We start from the raw sequence: 26,506 nt of genomic DNA, 5'->3' as shown, positions 1-26,506 counted from the left end.
GTGCGGGAGGCTGGGATTTGTGTGTGTGTGCGGGAGGCTGGGATTTGTGTGTGTGCGGGAGGCTGGGATTTGTGTGTGTGTGTGGGAGGCTGGGAGTGTGTGTGTGTGTGTGCGGGAGGCTGGGAGTGTGTGTGTGCAGGTGGCTGGGATTGTGTGTGTGTGCGGGAGGCTGGGATTGTGTGTGTGTGTGGGAGGCTGGGATTTGTGTGTGTGTGCGCGGGAGGCTGGGATTGTGAGTGTGTGTGGGAGGCTGGGAGTGTGTGTGTGTGTGTGGGAGGCTGGGATTTGTGTGTGTGTGCGCGGGAGGCTGGGATTGTGAGTGTGTGTGTGCGGGAGGCTGGGATTTGTGTGTGTGTGTGCGGGAGGCTGGGATTTGTGTGTGTGTGCGCGGGAGGCTGGGAGTGTGTGTGTGCGGGAGGCTGGGATTGTGTGTGTGTGCGGGAGGCTGGGAGTGTGTGTGTGTGTGCGGGAGGCTGGGATTGTGTGTGTGTGCGGGAGGCTGGGAGTGTGTGTGTGTGTGCGGGAGGCTGGGATTTGTGTGTGTGTGTGGGAGGCTGGGAGTGTGTGTGTGTGTGTGCGGGAGGCTGGGATTGTGTGTGTGTGCGGGAGGCTGGGATTTGTGTGTGTGTGTGCGGGAGGCTGGGATTTGTGTGTGTGTGTGGGAGGCTGGGAGTGTGTGTGTGTGCAGGTGGCTGGGATTGTGTGTGTGTGTGTGTGTCACCGTGTGTGTGTCACAATGTGTGTGTGTCACCGTGTGAGTGTGTGTGTGCACGCGAGGCTGAGACTGCGTGCGGGAGGCACATTGAGACTGGGGCTGTGAGAGAACAAGAGACAGAATGGCGCTGTGCGATTAACATGGAGAACTCGGGCTTTGTTGTATGAGAGAGACACTTAACATTGGGAATTAAGAAGCTCATGACATCATTATGTTTAATGAATATTTTACAAATATATTGAAAGCGATAAAACGGAAAATGCTGGAGACACTCAGCCGGTCAGGCAACAAATGTGGAGTGAGAAATAGAGTTAACGTTTCAGGTCGATGACCTTTCATCAGAACTGGGTTCGCTCTCCACAAATGCTGCCTGACCTGCTGAGTGTTTCCAGCATTTTCTGTTTCTATTTCAGATTTCCAGCGTCCGCAGTATTTTGCTTTTTTATAATAAAAGCAAGTTGTGTTAGGGGGGGCAGCAGTGCTGTCAGTGTACTGGGGGGGCAGTGCTGTCAGTGTACTGGGGGGGGGCAGTGCTGTCAGTGTACTGGGGGGGCAGTGCTGTCAGTGTACTGGGGGGGGGCAGTGCTGTCAGTGTACTGGGGGGGCAGCAGTGCTGTCAGTGTACTGGGGGGGCAGTGCTGTCAGTATACTGGGGGGGCAGCAGTGCTGTCAGTGTACTAGGGGGGGCAGTGCTGTCAGTGTACTGGGGGGGGCAGTGCTGTCAGTGTACTGGGGGGGCAGTGCTGTCAGTGTACTGGGGGGGCAGTGCTGTCAGTGTACTGGGGGGGCAGTGCTGTCAGTGTACTAGGGGGGCAGTGCTGTCAGTGTACTGGGGGGGCAGTGCTGTCAGTGTACTAGGGGGGGCAGTGCTGTCAGTGTACTGGGGGGGCAGTGCTGTCAGTGTACTGGGGGGGCAGTGCTGTCAGTGTACTAGGGGGGGCAGTGCTGTCAGTGTACTAGGGGGGCAGTGCTGTCAGTGTACTAGGGGGGCAGTGCTGTCAGTGTACTGGGGGGCAGTGCTGTCAGTGTACTGGGCAGGGGGGGGCAGTGCTGTCAGTGTACTAGGGGGGCAGCAGTGCTGTCAGTGTACTGGGGGGGCAGTGCTGTCAGTGTACTAGGGGGGCAGTGCTGTCAGTGTACTGGGGGGGGCAGTGCTGTCAGTGTACTGGGGGGGCAGTGCTGTCAGTGTACTGGGGGGGGGCAGTGCTGTCAGTGTACTAGGGGGGCAGTGCTGTCAGTGTACTGGGGGGCAGTGCTGTCAGTGTACTGGGCAGGGGGGGGCAGTGCTGTCAGTGTACTGGGGGGGCAGCAGTGCTGTTGTAGATGTAATGATGTCAAGAGAGCAGCTTAGATATAGACTGTTAATTTCAGCCATCTTTCTCCCTTCCCTCTGTCTCCCCTTCCCTTTTCCCTTGTCACCGCATCTTTCAAACCACGGGACTGACGCTGTCCCTTCCATCTGTCTTTTCCTACCCAGAATCCCCTCAAATCCTACCATCCAGCACAAGCAGAGCGATTGTGGGACCGGGTCTGGACAGCAACGGGAACAGCAACAACGCCCTGATGATTGGAGCAATTGTGGGAGGCGCGCTGCTCATCTTGTTAACCGGTGTCATAATCTTCATCGTCATTCGCAAGAGGCAGCAGACCTTCAAGGGGGACTACAACACAAAGAAGCACGTGTTTGGGAATGGCTACAGCAAGGCTGGCATCATGCCCCCCGCTCCGCAGCACATCCCTTACCAGGAGGAATCCGACGAGGATAAAAAGCCATCCCCCATGAACGTAAGCTACGAAAACGAGAGGAAAGTTATGCGAGACGGCGCAGATTTTGACGCGGACTCCAAGCGCCCTTACTTCACGGTCGATGAGAGCGACACGCAGGAGGACTTTGACGACCAGACCCTCAGCTTCCAGTATCCGCCGGATCTGACGGAAGACATGGTGTCGCAGAACGATGGCTCCATCATTTCAAAGAAAGAGTGGTATGTGTAGTGCTAGACCTCTTGTGGTACAGGGCAAAATCCGAGTGTCCTGACTCCAGCACAGGTGGTCCGCTGTAAAGAACTCTGCATCAGCTAAAGTCTTAATGATTACATTGTGGTTTATTTTTTACATTTCATTCAAAAAAAAATAAATGTTGTTCTAAAGACAGTGTTTTCAAAAAACAAACAAAAAAAAACACTTGTCAATATAGCACTAACTTGAGGAAAACCTCACTCATGCCAGCTGGACTTCCTGAAAAAGCTGATGTCTCTTCAATATACTGCGCAGACATCAGGTAACTTGTGCTAAACACTGGAACTCAATCAGGCTGTCAGCACTTCTGTGGCTGCATTACCTTAACTGTCATTAACTTAGTCATTAATTTATAACCACTAACTAGGACTGGACACGGCTAATAACTTGCTGGCGTCTGCTAGTGAGCGGTGAGTTTTGCTTGGTACCCAACTGGTGATGGCATGCAATAGCAACTGTTAATATTCCATTAAGTGGAGGGGGTGGGGACGGATGCCACTAACGCTCCAGCCAATAATGGGTTGTACAGCTGGATGTTCTGTTGGATCATATCAATCTCTGTAAATACCAAGTCTCTTTAAACCGCACATAATACTAACGCCACACAAGGTCCCGTCGGGTACCGAAACGACTCGGGACCTTTTGGGTCACAAATTTGCTGTCAGTTTTTTAAACCTAAGTAAAAATGAATTTGCCTGCCATAACGAGAATTTTTTCCCCTCCTGAATGAAGTCCTGGTTGCCGCTTACAGCATTCCTGCATGTTGAACTCTCATTTCTCTTAAACCTCAAAATTGTCTCTGCAATGTGAAGTGTGGAGCTGCCAAGATGTTTGTAAATCCTTCCCTTCGCAGCGGAATTCCTAACAAGTCTCTGCACCGCTTAAAGATCTGGATTCAATTGTTGAGTCTAATCAGTTGCATGTTTCAGAATTCACTTAACAAAATGTTCGGTGTACTGCATTTTGCCTATGGCCAGTTATGTACAATAATGTATTTTTCACTTTTAACATCACGTTAGATTTATAGTGTTACCTCATGCAACTGCAGTTACCCAGGTCCAGCTCTCAATGATTTGGTAAACATTAAGCCATGTGTTATAGAGACCAAATTTTGGTGGCTGTTGCCGCAAAACCTGCTTGACCCTACAGAGTAATTGTTCGCGTATGAACTGCGGCTCAATGCAAGGGGATACAAATTAATTATTATTAAGAACGAATAAGAATTGAGTGAATGAAAGCAAAATACTACGGATGCTGGAAATCTGAAATAAAAACAGAAAATGCTGGAAACACTCAGCAGGTCAGGCAGCATCTGCGGAGAGAGAGAGAGTTGACGTTTCAGGTCGATGACCTTTTCATCAGAACCGGAATCGAGTGAAGCCTGTCCCAGCTGGACCCACACATATGTCGGTTTGCTAGAAGCCTTACCAGTAATTTGTTGTTAAATCTGCACTTTTACAGGCCTGTTACATGGCTAACGCTCAGCTGGTAATGTTTCTGTGAGTGGGTGTCAGGGGGTGGCCAGTAAGCAAGAGATAATGTGAAAAGTTTGTGCCTTGAGCTGCAAGATGTGCCTCCTCGAGCAGGGTAGGATGCCAAGCAGGTCCGTTTGCCAGATACTGATTTAAGGCCTTCCAACTTTCGCCCTCTTTGCCCTTTTAATTTTGTAAAGAATTGCCTTCTGTTCCTGTTGTGGGCAGCAGGTCTGCACAATAAGTACTGCACCTCCCACAGTATTAATACAAGGGCATTGTACAGAGTAGCAAGCAGGCGCACAGATCAGCACATGCTATCAGACAAACACAGCACTCTCTTTGTTCCAGAAATGCTAATGCTTTAACAGTTACCTTTGTTTAAAAACGCCTACGAGTGGCAGAAATGTTATCGGTAAATAATAATTGTAACATTGTACAGCCCTGGCTCCCAGAAACTGTGTCCACCATCCCAACCGATAGATTCAAATGTGGACTTGAGCTTTCTGTAATCAGGAACACACAGTTCACACTGAACAAAAACAGTGTGTCTCGTAATGTTGAAAGTGAGAGATGTGTCAGGTTCGTAGAAACTCGCAGGCGAGGGGCACTGTCTGCGAGTAGCTGCCAAGTTGTGAGAGAGGGGGTGTGGGGGGCTGCACTATACTGCTGTTAATCCTTGGTTGTAAACTCTCATAAAGACTGAAAATGCTGGAAAACAACAGGGATCAGTCGGTATCTGTAAAGAGCTAAGCTATGCCATTTCGGGAGTGTACCCTTCATCAGAACAGTATCGGAATTGTGAATTGTCGAACAGCCACATTCAGGCACGGTGGTGTAGTGGTTATGTTGCTGGGCCAATATTCCAGAGAATGCGATCGAAATCCCACCATGGTGGTTTGATCATTTGATTTCAGTTTTGGAAAAAAAGCTGGGATCAGTAAATGAAGCTTCAGATTGACGTAAAATCCCAACTGGTTCATTGATGTCCTTTAAGGAAGGAAATCGGCTGTCCTTACCCGATTTACTAGGTTGGTTCCTGGGATGAGAGGGCTGTCCTATGAGGAGAGATTGAGTAGATTGGGCCTATACTCTCTGGAGTTTAGGAGAATGAGAGGTGATCTCATTGAAACATACAAGATTCTGAGGGGTTTGACAGGGTAGATGCTGAGAGGTTGTTTCCCCTGGCTGGAGAGTCTAGAACTAGGGGGTACAGTCTCAGGAAAAGGGGTTGGCCATTTAGAACTGAGATGAGGTGAAATTTCTTCACTCAGAGGGTTGTGAATCTTTGGAATTCTCTACCCCAGAGGGCAGTGGATGCTGAGTCGTTGAGTATATTCAAGGCGGAGATCGATAGATTTTTGGACTCTTGGGGAATCAAGGGAATGGAGATCGGGCGGGAAAGTGGAGTTGAGGTCGAAGATCAGCCATGATATTGAATGGCGGAGCAGGCTCGAGGGGCTGTATGGCCGACTTCTGCTCCTAATTCTTAAGTTCTTATGGTCTGGCCACTGTGACTCCGGTCCCACACCAGCGTGGTTGACTCTAAAGTGGTCTAGCCAGCCACTCAGTTGTATCAGACCTTTGGGCATCTAGATATAGGCAGCCTTGCCAGCACCGCCCCATCCCGAGAAAGAGGGAGATGGAATCCGATCGGTTTAAGCAGTTCACTGGTTTGTACCACCAGAGTCTCATTGGAAAGTTGCTGCTTGTGCAAGGTACGTACACACTTTGCTACGCCTCGCACCTGTCTAGTCATGGGGTAACTCACTATACAAAGTGGCACATCAGTGTTGTTTCTGTCTGGTTTGTACATGGGCTAGCGCATAACAAAACGCCGATTGCATTCTGAGTAGGGTGCTCTATATCAGAAGTATTTGATTTTGAAAATGTTTTTCTAAATATTGCACAAACCTGTGGCATGTCCGATTCATTCCTGATTCATCTTCCTGTTACCCAATGAACGCCTGTCCGGAGGGAGCGTAATTCGGTGTGTGTCTTGTGTTCATACCATCCCGCATCACTTCCTCCCTTCACAGCATGTTCTATACCGCCATTTGAAGTGTTATTGAACTTAACTGTAATTAACGCACATTGATAAAACTTCCCAGGTTAAGCCTCTGCTCCCTGAATGGCCCTTCCAGCCAACACTCGCAGTAACTAGCTTTTGATTAGCAACATTTAAAAGAAAAGAGGAGACCGAGCGTGCAACAGAAGCCATGTTTTATACACCAAGCTGTTTCTTCCTATAGCCGCCCGTTTGGTAAAGTGATCAGCTATGTGACTCATGCACTACATCTCATGGTTTGGGGATCTCGGTGTCACTTGCTGCCGTTTGGGTGAGCTTTGCTGGTTATTGTTTGAAGCAAGCAATGCCAGTTTTTAAATCACTTGCAGCCCAATGACCAGTCTTAAATGGGGAATGATGATTGTGGTAAAAACATCTGGCGCAGAGCGCGCCCATCCTTCCACCTAGCGAGGATCAGTGGAAATGGGCCACAACATTCTGGATCTTGAACACTTATTATAAGAATACATGATAGCATGTGGGCAAAGGGAGACAGTGGAGGAGGCAGAGTGAAAAATCTCAGCATATTGTCAATTGAAAATGGTACCGCAATATTGGTTGTGTCAGATGGTTAATGTTCAAAGTACACTAAAACCAGATTATGAAAACCAAATGTAGTCTGTATACATTTTATAGATTTTAGGCTTAAAAAAAAATTCAAACGGTGATGAATTCATTAATTTGAGAATTTCAGGATGTGTTCAGATCTCCAGAGATATGCGGAAGTGAATTGGACAGTCCCTCCAGTATTCAGTGATGCGGCAGATGCGCTTTACTCTCGGTGATGCGGCACATGCGCTTTACTCAGTGATGCGGCACATGCGCTTTACTCTGGGTGATGCGGCACATGCGCTTTACTCTCGGTGATGCGGCACATGTGCTTTACTCAGTGATGCGGCACATGCGCTTTACTCTCGGTGATGCGGCACATGCGCTTTACTCTCGGTGATGCGGCACATGTGCTTTACTCGGTGATGCAGCACATGCGCTTTACTCAGTGATGCGGCACATGCGCTTTACTCTCGGTGATGCAGCACATGCGCTTTACTCTCGGTGATGCGGCACATGTGCTTTACTCAGTGATGCGGCACATGCGCTTTACTCTCGGTGATGCGGCACATGCGCTTTACTCTCGGTGATGCGGCACATGCGCTTTACTCTCGGTGATGCGGCACATGTGCTTTACTCGGTGATGCGGCACATGCGCTTTACTCAGTGATGCGGCACATGCGCTTTACTCGGTGATGCGGCACATGCGCTTTACTCTCGGTGATGCGGCACATGCGCTTTACTCAGTGATGCGGCACATGCGCTTTACTCTCGGTGATGCGGCACATGCGCTTTACTCTCGGTGATGCGGCACATGTGGTCGAGGGAGCGGGGGGGGGCCGGGTGAGGGAGTGCCAGGGCGGCGCTGGGCGAGGGAGTGCGCGTGCGGGGGGGGCGGGGAAGGGGTGGCTGGGGGTGACGGTTGAGGGAGTGGGGGGTGGTGCGGGTGAGGGAATGCCGGGGAGGAGGGGGGCGTGGGCGAGGGAATGGAGGAAGCACCATAGGTGCTCTGCTATTGGGTGGCCAGGTATAATTTACTTTATGCCGTGCTCCCTCTATTGATCCAGCTGGGAGCTGATGAAACGCATCTGACTCGGGTGAAAAAACGCATGTGTTGGCCAATCCTGGGAAGAGCTGGTCTGAATGACTGGAAGGATTTGAGTGAATCAGTCTGAGCATTGAGCAGGACTGAGATTCAGAACAGGAAATAGTACTTTTTTGGGTTTCTGTGAATGAGTCTGTGAGTTGCGGGTTGTATCCTATGAATTTGAATAAACAGTTAAGTATTATTGTTGCTAGCCTTAGCGATGGGCATTCCTGGAGTTTGGACAAGTGGGTCAGTGTGGTGAGTGGGCTTGGGATTTGCTTAACTATGGCAAATGAAGTTCAATGCTGACAAGTGTGAAGCCATCCACTTTGGACTCAAGAAAGATAAATCTGAGTATTTGGGAGTCAAAGTACACAAATCATTAAAAGCCAGTGGACAGGTACAAAAAAAGCAATCCAAAAGGCTAATGGAATGTTGGTCTTTATCTCGAGGGTTCTGGAATACAAAGCGGAGGACGGGATGCTCCAGTTGTACTGAGCTCTGGTCAGACCCCCACCTGGAGTCACTGCCTTCAGTTCTGGGCCCCGCCCCTCAGGAAGGATACACTGGCCTCGGAGGGGGAGCAGCGCAGATTCACCAGAATGAATGAGTGACACTGGAGTTTAGAGGGTTAAGTTATGAGTTATTCATTAATGCATAAACCTGACTTGTATTCCCTTGAGTATCGGAGATTGATCCAGGTGTTAAAAGGATTTGCTAGGGTAGATAGGGAGAAACTATTTCCTCTGGTGGGGGAGTCCAGAACAAGGGGATAATCTTAAAGTTAGAGCCAGGCTGTTCAGGGGCAAAATCAGGAAGCACTGCTTCACAAAAAAGGGTAGTGGCAATCTGGAACTCTCCCCCCCAAAAGGCTGCGGATGCTGGGGGTCATTTGGAGCGTTCAAGACCGAGATCACTTGATTTTTGTTGGGTAAGTAAATCAAGGGATATGGAGCAAAGGCGGGTAAATGGAGTTGAGATACAGGTCAGCCATGAATGGGGGAACAGGCACAAGGGGCTCAATGGCCTCCTCCTGTTCCTTGCTGCTGTTGTTGTATTCCTATGTTTGAATGGATCAGCGTGCCCTACAAGCCAGTGGGGTTTGGCAAACAAGTCAGAATGATTTGAGTTACAACTCTTAATTTGACAACCTTTTGGAGGGGATGTAAATGATTCTTGCTGACACCCAAACTGCCGATTCAGTCAAACAAAGTACTCGTAAGACTTCAGGCAGTTGAACAATAAAGGAAGATCTTGGGTGCTGGAGTTGAGAATAATGCTTTGGACCTTGTTCAGAAGCAGGCAGCTGTGGGAAGAGAGTTTTCGAACAGAAGAGATTTCATTGTGACAATATCACACATTTGCAGCTTTTCTCGATTTATGTGAACAGAAAGACCGATCTCTAAGCAGAAAGTACAAGCTTTCTTTTCAAATTCACTCTTTGAAAAGAGTGTGATGACACTACTCTCATCAGTCTGCAAGTGTCCTCGGAGTAACTTCAGTTGCAGGCCTATAGAACAGCAAAGATGGATAAAGTCTAGCTGGAATTTTTAAAACGTGCTTAAAAAATCAGTGTGTGTTTCTGCAGGAATTGTCACTAATCCCTGTGCACAAAGAAACCTGACCAGCACATCTTCCTGATACCATAAAATTTATATTCAGGCACCAAACTGTTTTTTACCACTGACCAAGGTATTTTTAATTGTCTTGTTTACACCCTGCAAAGAGCATCCATTGACCACTGGAAATCTTACCACAGCAAGCCAGCCCAACGATATCCCAGTTCCGCCTGTACTCAGTCTGGTTCCAGGGTACAGTATCCCAGTCCCACCTGCACTCAGTCTGGTTCCAGGGTACAGTATCCCAGTCCCGCCATTGCTCAGTGTGATTCCAGGGTACAGTATCCCAGTCCCGCCATTGCTCAGTGTGATTCCAGGGTACAGTATCCCAGTCCCGCCTGCACTCAGTCTGGTTCCTGGGTACAGTATCCCAGTCCCGCCATTGCTCAGTCTGGTTCCAGGGTACAGTATCCCAGTCCCGCCTGCACTCAGTCTGGTTCCAGGGTACAGTATCCCAGTCCCGCCATTGCTCAGTGTGATTCCAGGGTACAGTATCCCAGTCCCGCCATTGCTCAGTGTGATTCCAGGGTACAGTATCCCAGTCCCGCCTGCGCTCAGTCTGGTTCCAGGGTACAGTATCCCAGTCCCGCCTGTGCTCAGTGTGGTTCCAGGGTACAGTATCCCAGTCCCGCCTGTGCTCAGTCTGGTTCCTGGGTACAGTATCCCAGTCCTGCTGTGCTCAGTCTGGTTCCTGGGTACAGTATCCCAGTCCCGCTGTGCTCAGTCTGGTTCCTGGGTACAGTATCCCAGTCCTGCTGTGCTCAGTCTGGTTCCTGGGTACAGTATCCCAGTCCTGCTGTGCTCAGTCTGGTTCCTGGGTACAGTATCCCAGTCCTGCTGTGCTCAGTGTGGTTCCTGGGTACAGTATCCCAGTCCTGCTGTGCTCAGTCTGGTTCCAGGGTACAGTATCCCAGTCCTGCTGTGCTCAGTCTGGTTCCAGGGTACAGTATCCCAGTCCTGCTGTGCTCAGTCTGGTTCCAGGGTACAGTATCCCAGTCCTGCTGTGCTCAGTCTGGTTCCTGGGTACAGTATCCCAGTCCTGCTGTGCTCAGTCTGGTTCCTGGGTACAGTATCCCAGTCCTGCTGTGCTCAGTCTGGTTCCAGGGTACAGTATCCCAGTCCTGCTGTGCTCAGTCTGGTTCCTGGGTACAGTATCCCAGTCCTGCTGTGCTCAGTGTGCTTCCAGGGTACAGTATCCCAGTCCTGCTGTGCTCAGTGTGGTTCCTGGGTACAGTATCCCAGTCCTGCTGTGCTCAGTCTGGTTCCTGGGTACAGTATCCCAGTCCTGCTGTGCTCAGTCTGGTTCCTGGGTACAATATCCCAGTCCTGCTGTGCTCAGTCTGGTTCCTGGGTACAGTATCCCAGTCCCGCTGTGCTCAGTCTGGTTCCTGGGTACAGTATCCCAGTCCTGCTGTGCTCAGTCTGGTTCCAGGGTACAGTATCCCAGTCCTGCTGTGCTCAGTCTGGTTCCTGGGTACAGTATCCCAGTCCTGCTGTGCTCAGTGTGGTTCCAGGGTACAGTATCCCAGTCCTGCTGTGCTCAGTCTGGTTCCTGGGTACAGTATCCCAGTCCTGCTGTGCTCAGTCTGGTTCCTGGGTACAGTATCCCAGTCCCGCCTGTGCTCAGTCTGGTTCCAGGGTACAGTATCCCAGTCCTGCTGTGCTCAGTCTGGTTCCAGGGTACAGTATCCCAGTCCTGCTGTGCTCAGTCTGGTTCCTGGGTACAGTATCCCAGTCCTGCTGTGCTCAGTCTGGTTCCAGGGTACAGTATCCCAGTCCTGCTGCGCTCAGTCTGGTTCCAGGGTACAGTATCCCAGTCCTGCTGTGCTCAGTCTGGTTCCTGGGTACAGTATCCCAGTCCTGCTGTGCTCAGTCTGGTTCCAGGGTACAGTATCCCAGTCCTGCTGTGCTCAGTCTGGTTCCAGGGTACAATATCCCAGTCCTGCTGTGCTCAGTCTGGTTCCTGGGTACAGTATCCCAGTCCTGCTGTGCTCAGTCTGGTTCCTGGGTACAGTATCCCAGTCCTGCTGTGCTCAGTCTGGTTCCTGGGTACAGTATCCCAGTCCTGCTGTGCTCAGTGTGGTTCCAGGGTACAATATCCCAGTCCTGCTGTGCTCAGTCTGGTTCCAGGGTACAGTATCCCAGTCCTGCTGTGCTCAGTCTGGTTCCAGGGTACAGTATCCCAGTCCTGCTGTGCTCAGTCTGGTTCCTGGGTACAGTATGGATGAGTGTATATGTTTTGTTTGAATTCTTTTGTGTGCTCAGTCTGGTTCCAGGGTACAGTATCCCAGTCCTGCTGTGCTCAGTCTGGTTCCAGGGTACAGTATCCCAGTCCTGCTGTGCTCAGTCTGGTTCCTGGGTACAGTATCCCAGTCCTGCTGTGCTCAGTCTGGTTCCAGGGTACAGTATCCCAGTCCTGCTGTGCTCAGTCTGGTTCCAGGGTACAATATCCCAGTCCTGCTGTGCTCAGTGTGGTTCCAGGGTACAATATCCCAGTCCTGCTGTGCTCAGTCTGGTTCCAGGGTACAGTATCCCAGTCCTGCTGTGCTCAGTCTGGTTCCAGGGTACAGTATCCCAGTCCTGCTGTGCTCAGTCTGGTTCCTGGGTACAGTATGGATGAGTGTATATGTTTTGTTTGAATTCTTTTGTGTGTGTGCTCAGCCCTGGGGATTAGAACATCATTAAGCTCTCTTTTGCCCTCCAGTTACAGAACTCTCTACCCATTCATCGTCTGCCATTCTGCACTAACATGACATTTCCATTTGCTCATGATGCATTAATTCAGGATGGGGAGAGATAAGGTAGCCCTGGCTGGGTGTTTGGAGCAACATGGTGTCATGGTTACATTTGAAGCTCCCTGGTTTGGTGCTGCAGTGGGATTTACTGTGTCCATTGAATCTTGTTAACTATTGTGCAAATTAAACCATTTTGTAAAGTGTATTGTGTAATTGTTTTGTACAATGTTGCAGGTGCAATCTGTTTTATTGGGCTTTATTTCCTGTTGATTCTTTAAACCGATTCTCTGGTTGACGGTGGTTCGTTGGTGGATCTCGCCTGCTCTGTTGTGTGCCCAAGTGTGTGAAAATGTTCAAAATCTTATATGGGGGAGGGGAAACTTCTTTTTTAAAATAAAATTTCAAATGGAAATCCCTTTGGCCTGCTGTTTTCATTCTTCTGTTGATTTCGATTCAGTTCTTTATCCAGGTTCTTCCCACTTTGCTCCCAGCGCAAAGAGGATTAGTCCAGGAGTCAGTCTTCAGGATATGAACACTTTTTTTCTTTCGGCATCCTTCCCACCCACTCCAGAGTCTTGAGCACAAAATCCAGGCTCACAGGTGCCGTCTTTCGGGTGGCCATAAAAAGATCCCACGGCAACTATTCGAAGAAGAACAGGGGAGTTCTCCCTGGTGTCCTGGCCAATATTTATCCCTCAATCAACATCATTAAAACAGATGGCCTGGTCATTTATCACATTGCTGTTTGTGGGATCTTGCTGTGTGCAAATCGGCTGCCGTGTTTCCTACATTACAACAGTGACTACACTTCAAAAGTATTTAATTGGCTGTAAAGCGCTTTGGGACGAGCTGAGGTCGCTGACTCATGCTCGGATTCAGTGGCACAGGTAGCTGCTCTCTGGTACCTGGAGTCGAGACATCTTTCCTAACCCGCCATCTAGACGGGTACTTTGCAGCAGGGGCTCGAGGATAATCTGGAGTGGGAATCCACCGGACACTCGTTTTCCTCCCCCTCCCCTGCCCAAAACCATGAAGCTAATTCCATTGTCTCCACCACCCCCTCCACCAACTCAGCATGGAGAGATTGCACCTGGGCTCTCTGGGTCTATTTGGCTCAGTGCTCCAGCAGGTCATGACATTACACACCCGGCCATGGAGGGAGTTCATAGAATGATACAGCACAGAAGGAGGCCATTTGGCTCGTTGTGCCTGTGCCGGCTCTTTGGTAAAACTATCCAATTAATCCTGCTCCACTGCTCTTTCCCCATAGGCCTGTTTATAAAAAAAAAAAAAAAAAAAAAATTCCCTTCAAGTATTTATTCAATTATGCACACATATCTAACGGCTAGGTACATGAATGTTTTATTTCCTTGCTGTGTATCAAAAGTCAGAGCACACTTGTATTAAAAGTATGTGGCATGGTCTAACTCTGAACTGAGGTCACGGTGCTCTACAGAAAAGGGATGAAAAACTAATGATACACAAGGAGACCTGGTGCACGGAATATATGGATACAGTATTAACATTTAGCTGCATCACCAGGAGGGGTATGAATGCTACACATTCTGTAAGTGAATGAAGTGATCGCCATTCTGATCGGTTGGATTCGCACCCAGTTGTACAGGGATTGCATATTCACTACTGCACTTGGACCAGTTCACAATTCCATTTATCACCCCAGCCCTGCATTATCTAAGTACTATGGTTCCTGAGGAAAGGAGCAGAGATGACTGACAAATGATAACAGCCACAGTTAATATCACTGTGCTGTACAAGGCATGTTCGAGAATTCCTCGACTTTGCTTTGCATTGACTTTTACATTGCCGTCTATTAAAGATTGACTCCAATTCACATCGTTGAAAAGGCAAAGTTCATCTCCAGCTGCTAACAAATCTCACTTCACATAAGTATAGAAATGTCTAGCGAAATTCTGAATAATTGTTCTTTTACATCCTTGTGCAATGTATGATCTACAATTAAGGGACTCAGTGATGTAATTAGATTATGACCATGTCCTTTCATCTCTGGGCCCTGATTTCCAATCTAGTGGGATGGAGGTGCCCGCTTCTGTCATCTGTTCAAGTTGTACATCAAATGGTTTGGGGCCATATCAGCCCACTTGCCAATATCCAAATAGTCACAGTAAAGAACTGTCCACAATGGCTATTAAACTGACATTGACACCAGCAATTCCACAGGGGGAGCTAGCATGGGAAATGGAAATATCATATTGCTAGAATATAGTGCGCTTCGGAGGCTGGATATATTAATGGGCAGTGTAGAGGGAGCTTTACTCTGTATCTAACCCGTGCTGTACCTGCCCTGGGAGTGTTTGATGGGACAGTGTAGAGGGAGCTTTACTCTGTATCTAACCTGTGCTGTACCTGCCCTGGGAGTGTTTGATGGGACAGTGTAGAGGGAGCTTTACTCTGTATCTAACCCGTGCTGTGCCTGCCCTGGGAGTGTTTGATGGGACAGTGTAGAGGGAGCTTTACTCTGTATCTAACCCGTGCTGTACCTGCCCTGGGAGTGTTTGATCGGACAGTGTAGAGGGAGCTTTACTCTGTATCTAACCCATGCTGTACCTGCCCTGGGAGTGTTTGATGGGAGTGTGTAGAGGGAGCTTTACTCTGTATCTAACCCGTGCTGTGCCTGCCCTGGGAGTGTTTGATGGGACAGTGTAGAGGGAGCTTTACTCTGTATCTAACCCGTGCTGTACCTGTCCTGGGAGTGTTTGATGGGACAGTGTAGAGGGAGCTTTACTCTGTATCTAACCCGTGCTGTACCTGCCCTGGGAGTGTTTGATGGGACAGTGTAGAGGGAGCTTTACTCTGTATCTAACCCGTGCTGTACCTGCCCTGGGAGTGTTTGATGGGACAGTGTAGAGGGAGCTTTACTCTGTATCTAACCCCGTGCTGTACCTGCCCTGGGAGTGTTTGATGGGACAGTGTAGAGGGAGCTTTACTCTGTATCTAACCCGTGCTGTAACTGCCCTGAGAGTGTCTGATGGGACAGTGTAGAGGGAGCTTTACTCTGTATCTAACCCGTGCAGTACCTGCCCTGGGAGTGTTTGATGGGACAGTGTAGAGGGAGCTTTACTCTGTATCTAACCCCGTGCTGTACCTGCCCTGGGAGTGTTTGATGGGACAGTGTAGAGCGAGCTTTACTCTGTATCTAACCCATGCTGTACCTGCCCTGGGAGTGTTTGATGGGACAGTGTAGAGGGAGCTTTACTCTGTATCTAACCTGTGCTGTACCTGCCCTGGGAGTGTTTGATGGGACAGTGTAGAGGGAGCTTTACTCTGTATCTAACCTGTGCTGTACCTGCCCTGGGGTATTCGACCAGTATGTTTCAAAAATGAAACTTTTTTGATTTGCCAGTGCTGACACTGCTGCAGACAAATTAGCATTAAAAAAGATAACGTTTTAATACATGTTTGTTTTTATCAGCCATTGCATAATATTCCTGCCTCAGTCATCACTCAGGTATCCAGGGGTGGAGAGGATGATCCTTTGTAAAGTTTCCTGTAACTGGCATTAGTTGAGTGACTCCCAGAGAGAGGTGTAAAATCGCGGGTATCCATTGGGTTGGAAAGACGGGTTAAATCTCTTGAGTAACTCCTACTGAGTAGGAGATCTTTTATTTTTGTTAATGCTACATAAATGGGGGAGTAATTTACGTACATTCTCCTGTGTTTGCCTACTCTTTGAAGTATACAAAATGTAGTACTTAATGCAGTTCCACTCCTGACCCATATAATTCAGTCTTGCTGTAAGTGCCTACTGTCCTTGGGAACGAAGCTATATTATGGGTACTGAGCATAGATTAGCTGTAATCAGCCTGTCTCCATGGCCTGCCTGCAGTCAGTGACCTACCTCACTCAGGCATTTTTTCGACGTCTCCCACTTGTTTTACTCTAATGTAGGTTTCCATAGACTGGAGCCATCACAACTCCATCTGATCAGCAAGGTGACTTTTATACTTGTAGACTTTGTGGGAGAAAATCATCATCTCCATCTGTGGTTTAGTGAAATGTATGGTTGTGTTTAGCAGTGGTGGTGTGATTTTAAATGCTTACTGATTTCAGGGTTTATAGTGCAGTTCCCACCACTTAAGCTTTCCACGTTTATTATGGGCAGATGCCTATATCAGGAAAATAGCACTAACCATTTGTCATTACCATAGGCGTCAATTACAAAGGCGCCACTTATAATGTATTAAGCGCGCTGGGTATTTCAGGCAGTTCGATAAGTGCTTACCCTGTACTTGCCCATTTAAAAGGCTCTGCTGATTTCAGGCACAGTTGGTTATGACGCAGTTTCAGTCAGCTGTTCGCATCTGGTGAAAGTGCGATTACCTTCGTGGTGAGATCCTGGATGTGACTGTGAACAAGTAGGAGAGAAAAACAAAAGATTCGCATTTCTATAGCGCCTTTCACAACCACCGGACATCCCAAAGCGCTTTACAGCCAATTAAATACTTTTTGAAGTGTAGTCACTGTTGTAATGTAGGAAACGTGGCAGAAAATTTAAGCACAGTGGGGTAACTCCCCTGCTCCTCTTCGAAATAGTGGCCATGGGATCTTTTACATCCGCCTGAGAGGGCTTGGTTTAATATCTCATCCGAAAGACGGCACCTCTGCACTGCAGTGTCAGCCTAGATTTTTGTGCTTAAACCCCTGGAGTGGGACTTGTACCCACGACCTTCTGACTCAGAGGCGAGGGTGTAGAGGGTAAGCACTTATCGAACTGCCCGAAATACTGGGCGCGCTTAATACATCATAAGCGGGGCCTTTGTAATCGACGCTTATGGTAATGACAAGTTGTTAGCGCCATTTTCACGATACAGGTAGCTGCCCATGCTCAGCGTGGATGGTTTAAGTGGTGGCAACTGTATTTACATCATTCTGGCCGTGAATTTGTTCTGTCTGCAGTGGCTGGTGGACTTCTACTGATTGATTCCAGTACCCAGCGATGATTGGACAGCATTGGGCTATAATGGGAAATAAAACTCTAATCTATATGGGGACTGTGTGATCCCCTTGGGCTCAGGGGAAGAGTGACATTGGAACCTTGTGATCTGCAGCCCTGATGTGATTGTGATATCGGGGCCACATATACCATGATACCAGGACCATGCGACCCACAGACCCAAAGAGTCAGTGATACCAGGACCATGCGACCCAAAGGTCAGTGATATCAGGACCATGTGACCCACAGACCCAAAGGGTCAGTGATACCAGGACCATGTGACCCAAAGGTCAGTGATATCAGGACCATGTGACCCACAGACCCAAAGGTCAGTGATACCAGGACCATGCGACCCACAGACCCAAAGGGTCAGTGATACCAGGACCATGTGACCCAAAGGTCAGTGATATCAGGACCATGTGACCCACAGACCCAAAGGTCAGTGATATCAGGACCATGTGACCCACAGACCCAAATGTCAGTGATATCAGGACCATGTGACCCACAGACCCAAAGGTCAGTGATACCAGGACCATGTGACCGACAGACCCAAAGGTCAGTGATACCAGGACCATGTGACCCACAGACCCAAAGGTCAGTGATATCAGGACCATGTGACCCACAGACCCAAAGGGTCAGCGATATCAGGACCATGTGACCCACAGACCCAAATGTCAGTGATACCAGGACCATGTGACCGACAGACCCAAAGGTCAGTGATACCAGGACCATGTGACCCACAGACCCAAAGGTCAGTGATACCAGGACCATGTGACCCACAGACCCAAAGGTCAGTGATATCAGGACCATGTGACCCACAGACCCAAAGGTCAGTGATATCAGGACCATGTGACCCACAGACCCAAAGGTCAGTGATATCAGGACCATGTGACCCACAGACCCAAAGGTCAGTGATATCAGGACCATGTGACCCACAGACCCAAAGGTCAGTGATACCAGGACCATGTGACCCACAGACGCAAAGGTCAGTGATATCAGGACCATGTGACCCACAGACCCAAAGGTCAGTGATATCAGGACCATGTGACCCACAGACCCAAAGGTCAGTGATACCAGGACCATGTGACCCACAGACCCAAAGGTCAGTGATACCAGGACCATGTGACCCACAGACCCAAAGGTCAGTGATACCAGGACCATGTGACCCAAAGGTCAGTGATATCAGGACCATGCGACCCAAAGGTCAGTGATATCAGGGCCATGTGACCCACAGACCAGAGGATTGTTCATCCTTTGTGTAAGTCAATTAAAAGGTAACATACAGGCATCACAATTCTGTCTTAGGTTTCAGTCTGTTCAAGTTTCATCCACAGCGGGTGCTGTTCCGACTTCAATAAAGAATCGTCCTGTGAGCCGTTAGTCTGAGAGAATTGTTTAGTAAACACATATTCCTGTTCCCTCGGAGATTCAGTTGCAAAAATATTGTGCACAGATAGTCAGTAAATGCAATTTATCCTCCTCTCTCTTTCTCTCCCTTTCTCTTTTCTTTCTCCCCTTCTCTCTCTCCCCTTCTCTCCATCTGTCTCTCTTCTATCTCGCTTTCCCCTTCTCTCTCTTTTCCTTTCTCTCTGTCTGCCTCTCCCCTGCTCTCTCGTTCTCTCCCCCCCACTTCTCTGTACTTCTCAGCCTCACACGTGTGGGCGTGCTTTGCCTTTGAAGGAAGGAAAGGTTATAAATAATGAGTTTGTCAATACCTGATCAAAGCAGCCCTTTGGTACTGCATTCACACCACTGTAAACTCAGCGAGTGTGGTCCTCACCATTCTCTCCTTATTCACTTTCACAATTGGTGCTAGTATCAGTTATTCCTGTGATCTGGAAGTAAATCTGTTTAAAACTGGTTAAATAATTAAAGCATAACCACGAGGCAGAGAGAAAGTGATGAGGCTGATGCTTGGCATGCCTGTTCTCCCCTCTCCCCCAATTATTCCTCCCATCCTGAAGATGTTGACTCATTGCTCTGCTACAGGTCCGTGTGTCACAGTCCCCTGTCTCTTGTCAGCAGGTTATTTGACTGGAGTCCGTGACCTTGCGTGTCGCTTGTTACCACACCATGTGATGCATTTACTTAACTGGGCATCAAGGAACTTCTCCACATTTGTATAGCCGCTTTTCAGTGGACGTAAAAGATCCCATGGCCACTATTCGAAGAAGAGCAGGGGAGTTCTCCCCGGTGTCCTGGTCCAATATTTACCCTCAATCAACATCACTAAAACAGATTATCTGGACATTATCACATTGCTGTTTGTGGGAGCTTGCTGTGTGCAAATTGGCTGCCACATTTCCTACATTGAACAAATTAGTACTGAGAGGGAGGAGGTACTAGCGGTTTTAGCGGGCTTAAAAGTGGATAAATCCCCAGGCCCTGACGGGATGTATCCCAGGCTGCTGTGTGAGGCAAGGGAGGAGATTGCAGGCGCTCTGACACAAATTTTCAGAACCTCTCTGGCCACAGGGGAGGTGCCAGAGGACTGGAGGACAGCTAACGTAGTACCATTATTCAAGAAGGGTAGTAGGGATAAACCAGGGAATTACAGGCCAGTGAGCCTAACATCAGTGGTAGGGAAATTATTGGAAAAATTGGGAGGAACAGAATTAGTCTCCACTTGGAGAGGCAAGGATTAATCAAGGATAGTCAGCATAGCTTTGTCAGGGGGAGATCATGTCTAACCAATTTGATTGAATTTTTTGAGGAGGTGACTAGGTGTGTGGATGAGGGTAGTGCAGTTGATGTAATCTACATGGACTTCAGTAAGGCTTTTGATAAAGTCCTGCATGGGAGACTGGTCAAGAAATTAAGAGCCCATGGGATCCAGGGCAATTTGGCACATTGGATCCAAAATTGGCTTAGTGGCAGGAGGCAGAGGGTGATGGTCGAAGGTTGTTTTTGTGACTGGAAGCCTTTGTCCAGTGGTGTACCGCAGGGATCGGTGCTGGGTCTTTGCTGTTTGTAGTGTACATTAATGATTTAGATATGAATGTAGGAGGTATGATCAGTAAGTTCGCAGATGACATGAAAATTGGTGGAGTGGTAAATAGTGAGGAGGGAAGCCTCAGGCTACAGGACGATATAGATGGGTTGGTTATATGGGCAGGACAGTGGCAAATGGAATTTAACCCTGAAAAGTGTGAGGTGATGCATTTTAGGAGGACTAACAAGACAAGGGAATACACAATGAATGGTAGGACCCTAGGAAGGACAGAGGATCAGAGGGACCTTGGTGTGCATGTACATAGATCCCTGAAGGCAGCAGGACAGGTAGATAAGGTGGTTAAAAATGCATATGGGATACTTGCCTTCATTAGCCGAGGCATAGAATATAAGAGCAGGAAGGTTATGATGGAGCTATACAAAACGCTAGTTAGGCCACAGCTGGAATACTGTGTGCAGTTCTGGTCGCCACACTATAGGAGGGATGTGATTGCATTGGAGAGGGTGCAGAGGAGATTCACCAGGATGTTACCTGGGCTGGAGTGCTTCAGCTATGAAGAGAGACTGGACAGGCTGGGGTTGTTTTCCTTAGAGCAGAGAAGGCTGAGGGGGGACCTGATTGAGGTGTACAAAATTAGGAGGGGCATAGATAAGGTAGATAGAAAGGAACTTTTCCCCTTAGTAGAGGGGTCAATAACCAGGGGGCATAGTTCCAAGGTAAGGGGCAGGAGTTTTAGAGGGGATTTGAGGAAAAACTTTTTCACCCAGAGGGTGGTTGGAATCTGGAACTCACTGCCTGAAAGGGTGGTAGAGGCAGGAACCCTCACAACATTCAAGAAGCATTTAGATGAGCACTTGAAATGCCAGAGGGTAGTAGGTCTGTGGAATTTGCTGCCCCAGAAAGCTGTGGAAGCTACATCATTAAATAAATTTAAAACAGAAATAGACAGTTTCCTAGAAGTAAAGGGAATTAGGGGTTACGGGGAGCGGGCAGGAAATTGGACATGAGTCTAAGTTCGGAACGGTCATGGCCCTGTGTGGTAGCGGAGCGGGCCCAGGGGCCGTGCAGCCTGGTCCTGCTCCTACTTCTTGTGTTCTAATTCTGTGTTAGATTTCAGGAGATGGTTCTATTCACAGGGATTAGTGGAGACCTCGGGAACAGGCTGCCAGCTAGGAGTCCTTCAAGAGTAAATTGGGCCTGTTCCTGGCTGGGGTGGAGATCACCTCTTACAGAAGGTAAGCACTGTAGGAAATACAGGGATAGAGTGATCTCCTGGACGAGTTTCGATCGGAGAGGAATTTCCCGGATTTTTTCTCCCAAATTGGCCATTGGGTTTTTTATCTGGTTTTTCGCCTCTCCCGGGAGATCACATGGGTTCGGGTGGGATGGAGAGTGATAGTAGATTTGAGGTTAGGATCAGATCAGCCATGATCTTATTGAATGGTGGAGCAGGCTCAAGGGGCTGATTGGCCTACTCCTGCTCCTATTTCTTATGTTCTTATAGCATACAAGGCTACGGACCAAGTGCTGGAAAATGGGATTAGAATAGACATGGCTTGATGGCCCGCGCGGACAAGATGGGCCGAAGGGCCTCTTTCTGTGCTGTATAACTCTATGACATTACAACAGTGACTGCGCATCAAAAAGTACTTAATTGGCTGTAAAACGCTTTGGGATGTCCTGAGGTGAAATGTGCTATAGAAATGCAAGTATTTTTAAACCATTCCATTAGATAAACAGCACAAGTGATTACCATTCAGCCTTTGATTTTAAGGTTACATGGGAGAGCACCTCTACAACATGCGCTTTGGTGCTCGCAAAGCGAATTTTGTGAAAGACATACATTTGAATCGCAGATAATTAAAGCAGACATTTTCATCAGTGACAAGCTGCTGACATCATTCTCCTGGCCGGCGGAGATATTTATAACTGACAGCAGATTTTACAGATTGGCTGAATAGGGTACAGTCAGATTAAATGGCTTCTTGTCTTCCCCTCCCCTCTCTACCAATAATTACATCCAAAAAAAGACACTGGAGGATGAATCTTGCCCTTTGCATATGTCCGCATTCACCCGTGCAGCCCTACCCACTGCTGTGTCTTTCTATTATGTGCGAGACTCACAGGTCTTAGGAACAACATGTAAATTAACTACTGTAAAACCCAGATTATAAGCCCCCCATCATATTTAAATTCACTATTTGGAAACAGCTCTGTAAGTTGTACCATTACAAGCCGGTCACTGTGAAACCCAACACACAGCTGTGGCACTGACTTTGTTTTATCATTTATTTTTTGCTTCATTTAAAGAAAGTAAGACTTGCATTTATTCATGAGCTCCAGACATCCCAAAGCGCTGTATAAGTGTCAGCCGTGGCTCAGTGGCAGCACTCTCGCCTCTGAGTCAGAAGGTTGTGGGTTCAAGTCCCACTCCAGAGACTTGAGCACATAAAGCTAGGCTGACACTCCTGTGCAGTGCTGAGGGAGTGCTGCACTGTCGGAGGTGCCGTCTTTCAGATGAGACATTAAACCGAGGCCCCGTTTGGTTTCTCAGGTGGACGTAAAGAGCCCATGGCACTATTTTGAAGAAGAGCAGGGGAGTTCTCCCCGGTGTCCTTGGGCCAATATTTATCCCTTAACCAACATCACTAAAACAGATTATCTGGTCATTGTCACATTGCTGTTTGTGGGAGCTTGCTGTGCGCAGATTGGCTGCTGCGTTTCCTACATTACAACAGTGACTGCTCTTCAAAAGTACTTCATTGGCTGTAAAGCGCTTTGAGACGTCTGGTGGTCATGAAAGGAGCTGTAGAAATGCAAGCCTTTCTTTCAGTTGATGACCATCTGTGAAACACGTTTTAGAACCATGACATTCATAGTTGGTACAATCAGATTCTTACTCACTGTCCATCATATGAGATCAGTGTGAGTTGTAATCACTGTCTATAACATGAGATCGGTGCTTTGCGAATCGTCACTGGCTGAATTCTGTTTTTTTAGTAGTTCTTTCTTGATGAAAGGCATTTGGAAAGATCGGAATGATTCCCATTTATTTTAACAGTTCTCGGCAGCCAATAGTGTGGGGAGTATATTACACACAGATACTACATTGATTGAGGATCCGTGGTGAGACGAATAGCGTATTGCATGCAGGTGTGTTATGCTCAAAGATTTACGGTAATATTCAGTGCGTCATACAGTAGAAAAATACATCTTTGTATTATCTCCAGCAGGAAGCCTCATTAACGAGGTGGGTCGAGCTCTGAGCTCAGTCTGCTGACTTCAATCACTGCAGCTAATATTCTGGGCTTGTTCGAGAGCTGGGCCATGGCATTAGCATTTCTACTAGTTAGAGAGGATGTTTGCTCATAATTTTGTGTTTTCCAGGGAACTAGGTGTGACGTGACAGAGGGAGCGTTGAATCCAGTGTCTCTCTCTCTAAGGTCTGCCGTAGCTTAGATCAACGCACAGCTTTATTTTACATCCTGCTGCATCCAGCAGATTCCCTGTAGCTCGGAGTGCTCGAGATTATGCCAAAGCTGCAAATCCAAGAATTGGGTTTAGAACCAGGCGCCCTGGGGTCGAGAGAGCAGGTTGTCTGTAGTGGTAATGGGTATTGCTTTCACATGCACACGCCCCAAACTAAACCAATTGGAAACTGGATTCTGTCCAAGTCCTACTGTGGTTTTATTAACTCTTCACGTTCAAAAGATTTTTGCAAATACCAAAATCAACAGGTAGGGATAATGAGAAGTAAATTGAAAGAGAGCGGATCGGGCTTTTGAGCTGTTCAGTTACTGAACTGGCATATTGACAATTGGCATGAAATGAACACTGCAGGTGCATCAGCAATGCAAAGAAAGACTTGAAAGACTTGCATTTCTATAGCGCCTGTCACGACCACCGGACATCCCAAAGCTCTTTACAGCCAATGAAGCACTTTTTGAAGAGTAGTCACTGTTGTAATGTAGGAAACGCGACAGCCAATTGGCGCACAGCAAGCTCCCACAAACAGAGTAGTGAAAATGACCAGATAATCTGTTTTTATTGATGTTGATTGAGGGATAAATATTGGCCAGGATACCGGGGAGAACTCCCCTGCTCTTCTTCGAAATAGTGGCCGTAGGATCTTTTACATCCACCTGAGAAGGCAGACGGGGCCTCGGTTTAACGTCTCACCTGAAAGACGGCCAGACTTGTAAAGCGAGTCAGTGAGGTAAATAGATAGGAGTCGTAGCTAAGTAGGCAACTAAGTAGCCAGGAGACCAGCGTGTAGCACGAGAGAGCGCGATCTGCAGTCACGGTGCAACCATTTCTAATGGGAAAAGCAGATCATGGTGTGGGGTAGAGGATAAGAGAACAACAACAACTTGCATTTATATAGCGCCTTTAATGTAGTAAAACATCCCAAGGCGCTTCACAGGAGCGATTATCAGACAAAACTTGGCACCGAGTCACATGAGATATTAGGACAAAAGCTTGATCAAATAAGTAGGTTTGAAGGAGCATCTTAAAGGAGGAGCGAGAAGTGGAGAGGTTTAGGGAGGGAATTCCAGAGCTTAGGGCCCAGGCAGCTGAAGGCACAGCTGGCAATGGTGGAGCGATGGAAATTGTGGATGTGCGAGAGGCCAGAATTGGAGGAGCGCAGAGATCTCGGGGGGGGGGGGGGGGAGTGGGGGGTGGTTCTGGGGCTGGAGGAGGTTATAGAGATAGGGAGGGGCGAGGCCATGGAGGGAATTGAACATGAGGATGAGAATTTTAAAATCGAGGCATTGCTGGACTGAGAGTCAATGTAGGTCAGCGAGCACAGGGATGATCGGTGAACGGGAGTCGGAAGGCAACTGAACCTATGGGTGGGGGAGAAAATACCTCGGCATGCAGTCAGGTTGAGGGAAGCGAACTGCGAACCCAACATGCCTGCCGTGTCCCAGGGATAATCAAGAGGCCAACTAAATGACCAGGCCTCAGGGAGCTCTAGCCAAGTGCGAGTGCTGTAACATAAAACGTCATCAAACTTTCCGACACATTGCCTGAGAGTACAGTATACCATGAAATGGGACGGGTTCAGACCTGTAATGCTTTGATCTCCCATAATGTCATAGCTCAATAGGTCTGGGTGTTACAACAGGCTGAAATAATGTGAGAGTGGAAGCCACCTCTATCCCCTCTAGCATAGCTCTGTAATCCCGAGTCCCAGCAGTGAATGTGGTGGGCTCAGTATGGGTTTTTTAGTTGACTTTCCTGCAGGCAAAATGTGGATATTTTGGGAACAGCCCTCTTGATCCCTCGCCCTCCCACCTGTGATACTAACTTTGAGTTTGGCTACCCACATCTCTCAGATCTAGGACACACTCACCGCATAGGATCATAAAATTCGCATCACGGAAGGAGCCATTCGGGCCTGAAAGGGCGGTGGAAACAGATTCAATAATAACTTTCAAAAGGTAATTGGATGTATACTTGAAAAGGAAAAAATTTGCAGGGCTATGGGGAAAGAGCAGGGGAGTGGGACTAATTGGAGAGCTTTTTCAAAGAGCCGGCACAGGCACGATGGGCTGAATGGCGGTCTCCTGTGCAGTATGATTCTAACCTCTCTCTTCATTATTGGTGATGTTCTTAAACATATGCCCTCTAGTTACTAACTCACCAAGTATCATTTTTGTACACAATAAATAATATCAGTGAGACTTTTAATCATGTTTTCACCTCCATTTCCTGTCCATTACCCTTTACGTCATACTCAAACTTCTGGCCTCTTGCGCGTCCCCGACTTCCATCGCTCCACCATTGGCGGCCGTGCCTTCAGCTGCCTGGGCCCCAAGCTCTGGAATTCCCTCCCTAAACCTCTCCGCCTCTCTCTCCTCCTTTAAGATGCCCCTTAAAACCGACCTCTTTGACCAAGCTTTTGGTCACCTGCCCTAATATCTCCTTCTGTGGCTCGGTGTCACATTTAGTCTGATTACGCTGCTGTGAAGCGCCTTGGGACGTTTTACTGCATTATAGGCGCTATATAAATGAAAGTTGTCGCATTTTTTAAAAAAGCATAAAGAAACTCCAGGAACACAGAATGTCTGCATTCTTTTAATTAACTTCTGTGTGAACTTACACAGTAATAATTATTAACAATTAGATTTTGTAGCCTGAAAGGAACACAAAGTTAAAGTTTAGCAGAAGAATACTACGTTGTAACAACAGAAAATGCTGGAAACACTCAGCAGGTCAGGCAGCATCCGTGGACAGAGAAACAGAGTTAACGTTTCAGGTCTGACCCTTCGTCAGACTCTTTCCAAGTTCTGACGATGGGTCACCGACCTGAA

The 26,506-nt window shown here is 48.1% G+C and overlaps 1 protein-coding gene across 8 annotated transcripts in view; it reads left to right on the top strand.

Moving 5' to 3' along the window:
- nectin1b (nectin cell adhesion molecule 1b) overlaps positions 1-26,506 on the top strand; it is a 630,230-nt gene that overhangs the window by 254,648 nt on the left and 349,076 nt on the right. Inside the window, exons 6-7 of one of the 8 annotated variants that reach the window (XR_015073694.1) lie at positions 2,193-2,996; positions 3,102-3,118. The exons of 6 other annotated variants lie outside the window; for them this stretch is intronic. Coding sequence is in view for 1 of the 2 variants with exons in the window: in XM_085967693.1 (XP_085823819.1) it covers positions 2,193-2,710 (518 nt within the window). In the remaining variant the exon portion in view is untranslated. Of the gene's footprint in view, positions 1-2,192; positions 7,665-26,506 lie in introns of those variants that run through there. One more of the 8 variants, XM_085967693.1, reaches the window with a different exon arrangement.

Source organism: Somniosus microcephalus, chromosome 26 (assembly GCF_052327205.1).
Source record: "Somniosus microcephalus isolate GS21.2 chromosome 26, FLI_Smic_1.0, whole genome shotgun sequence".
Taxonomy (NCBI): domain Eukaryota; kingdom Metazoa; phylum Chordata; class Chondrichthyes; order Squaliformes; family Somniosidae; genus Somniosus; species Somniosus microcephalus.
The sequence above is the reverse complement of the archived record's forward strand: the minus strand, read 5'-3'. Positions and strand labels throughout refer to the sequence as shown.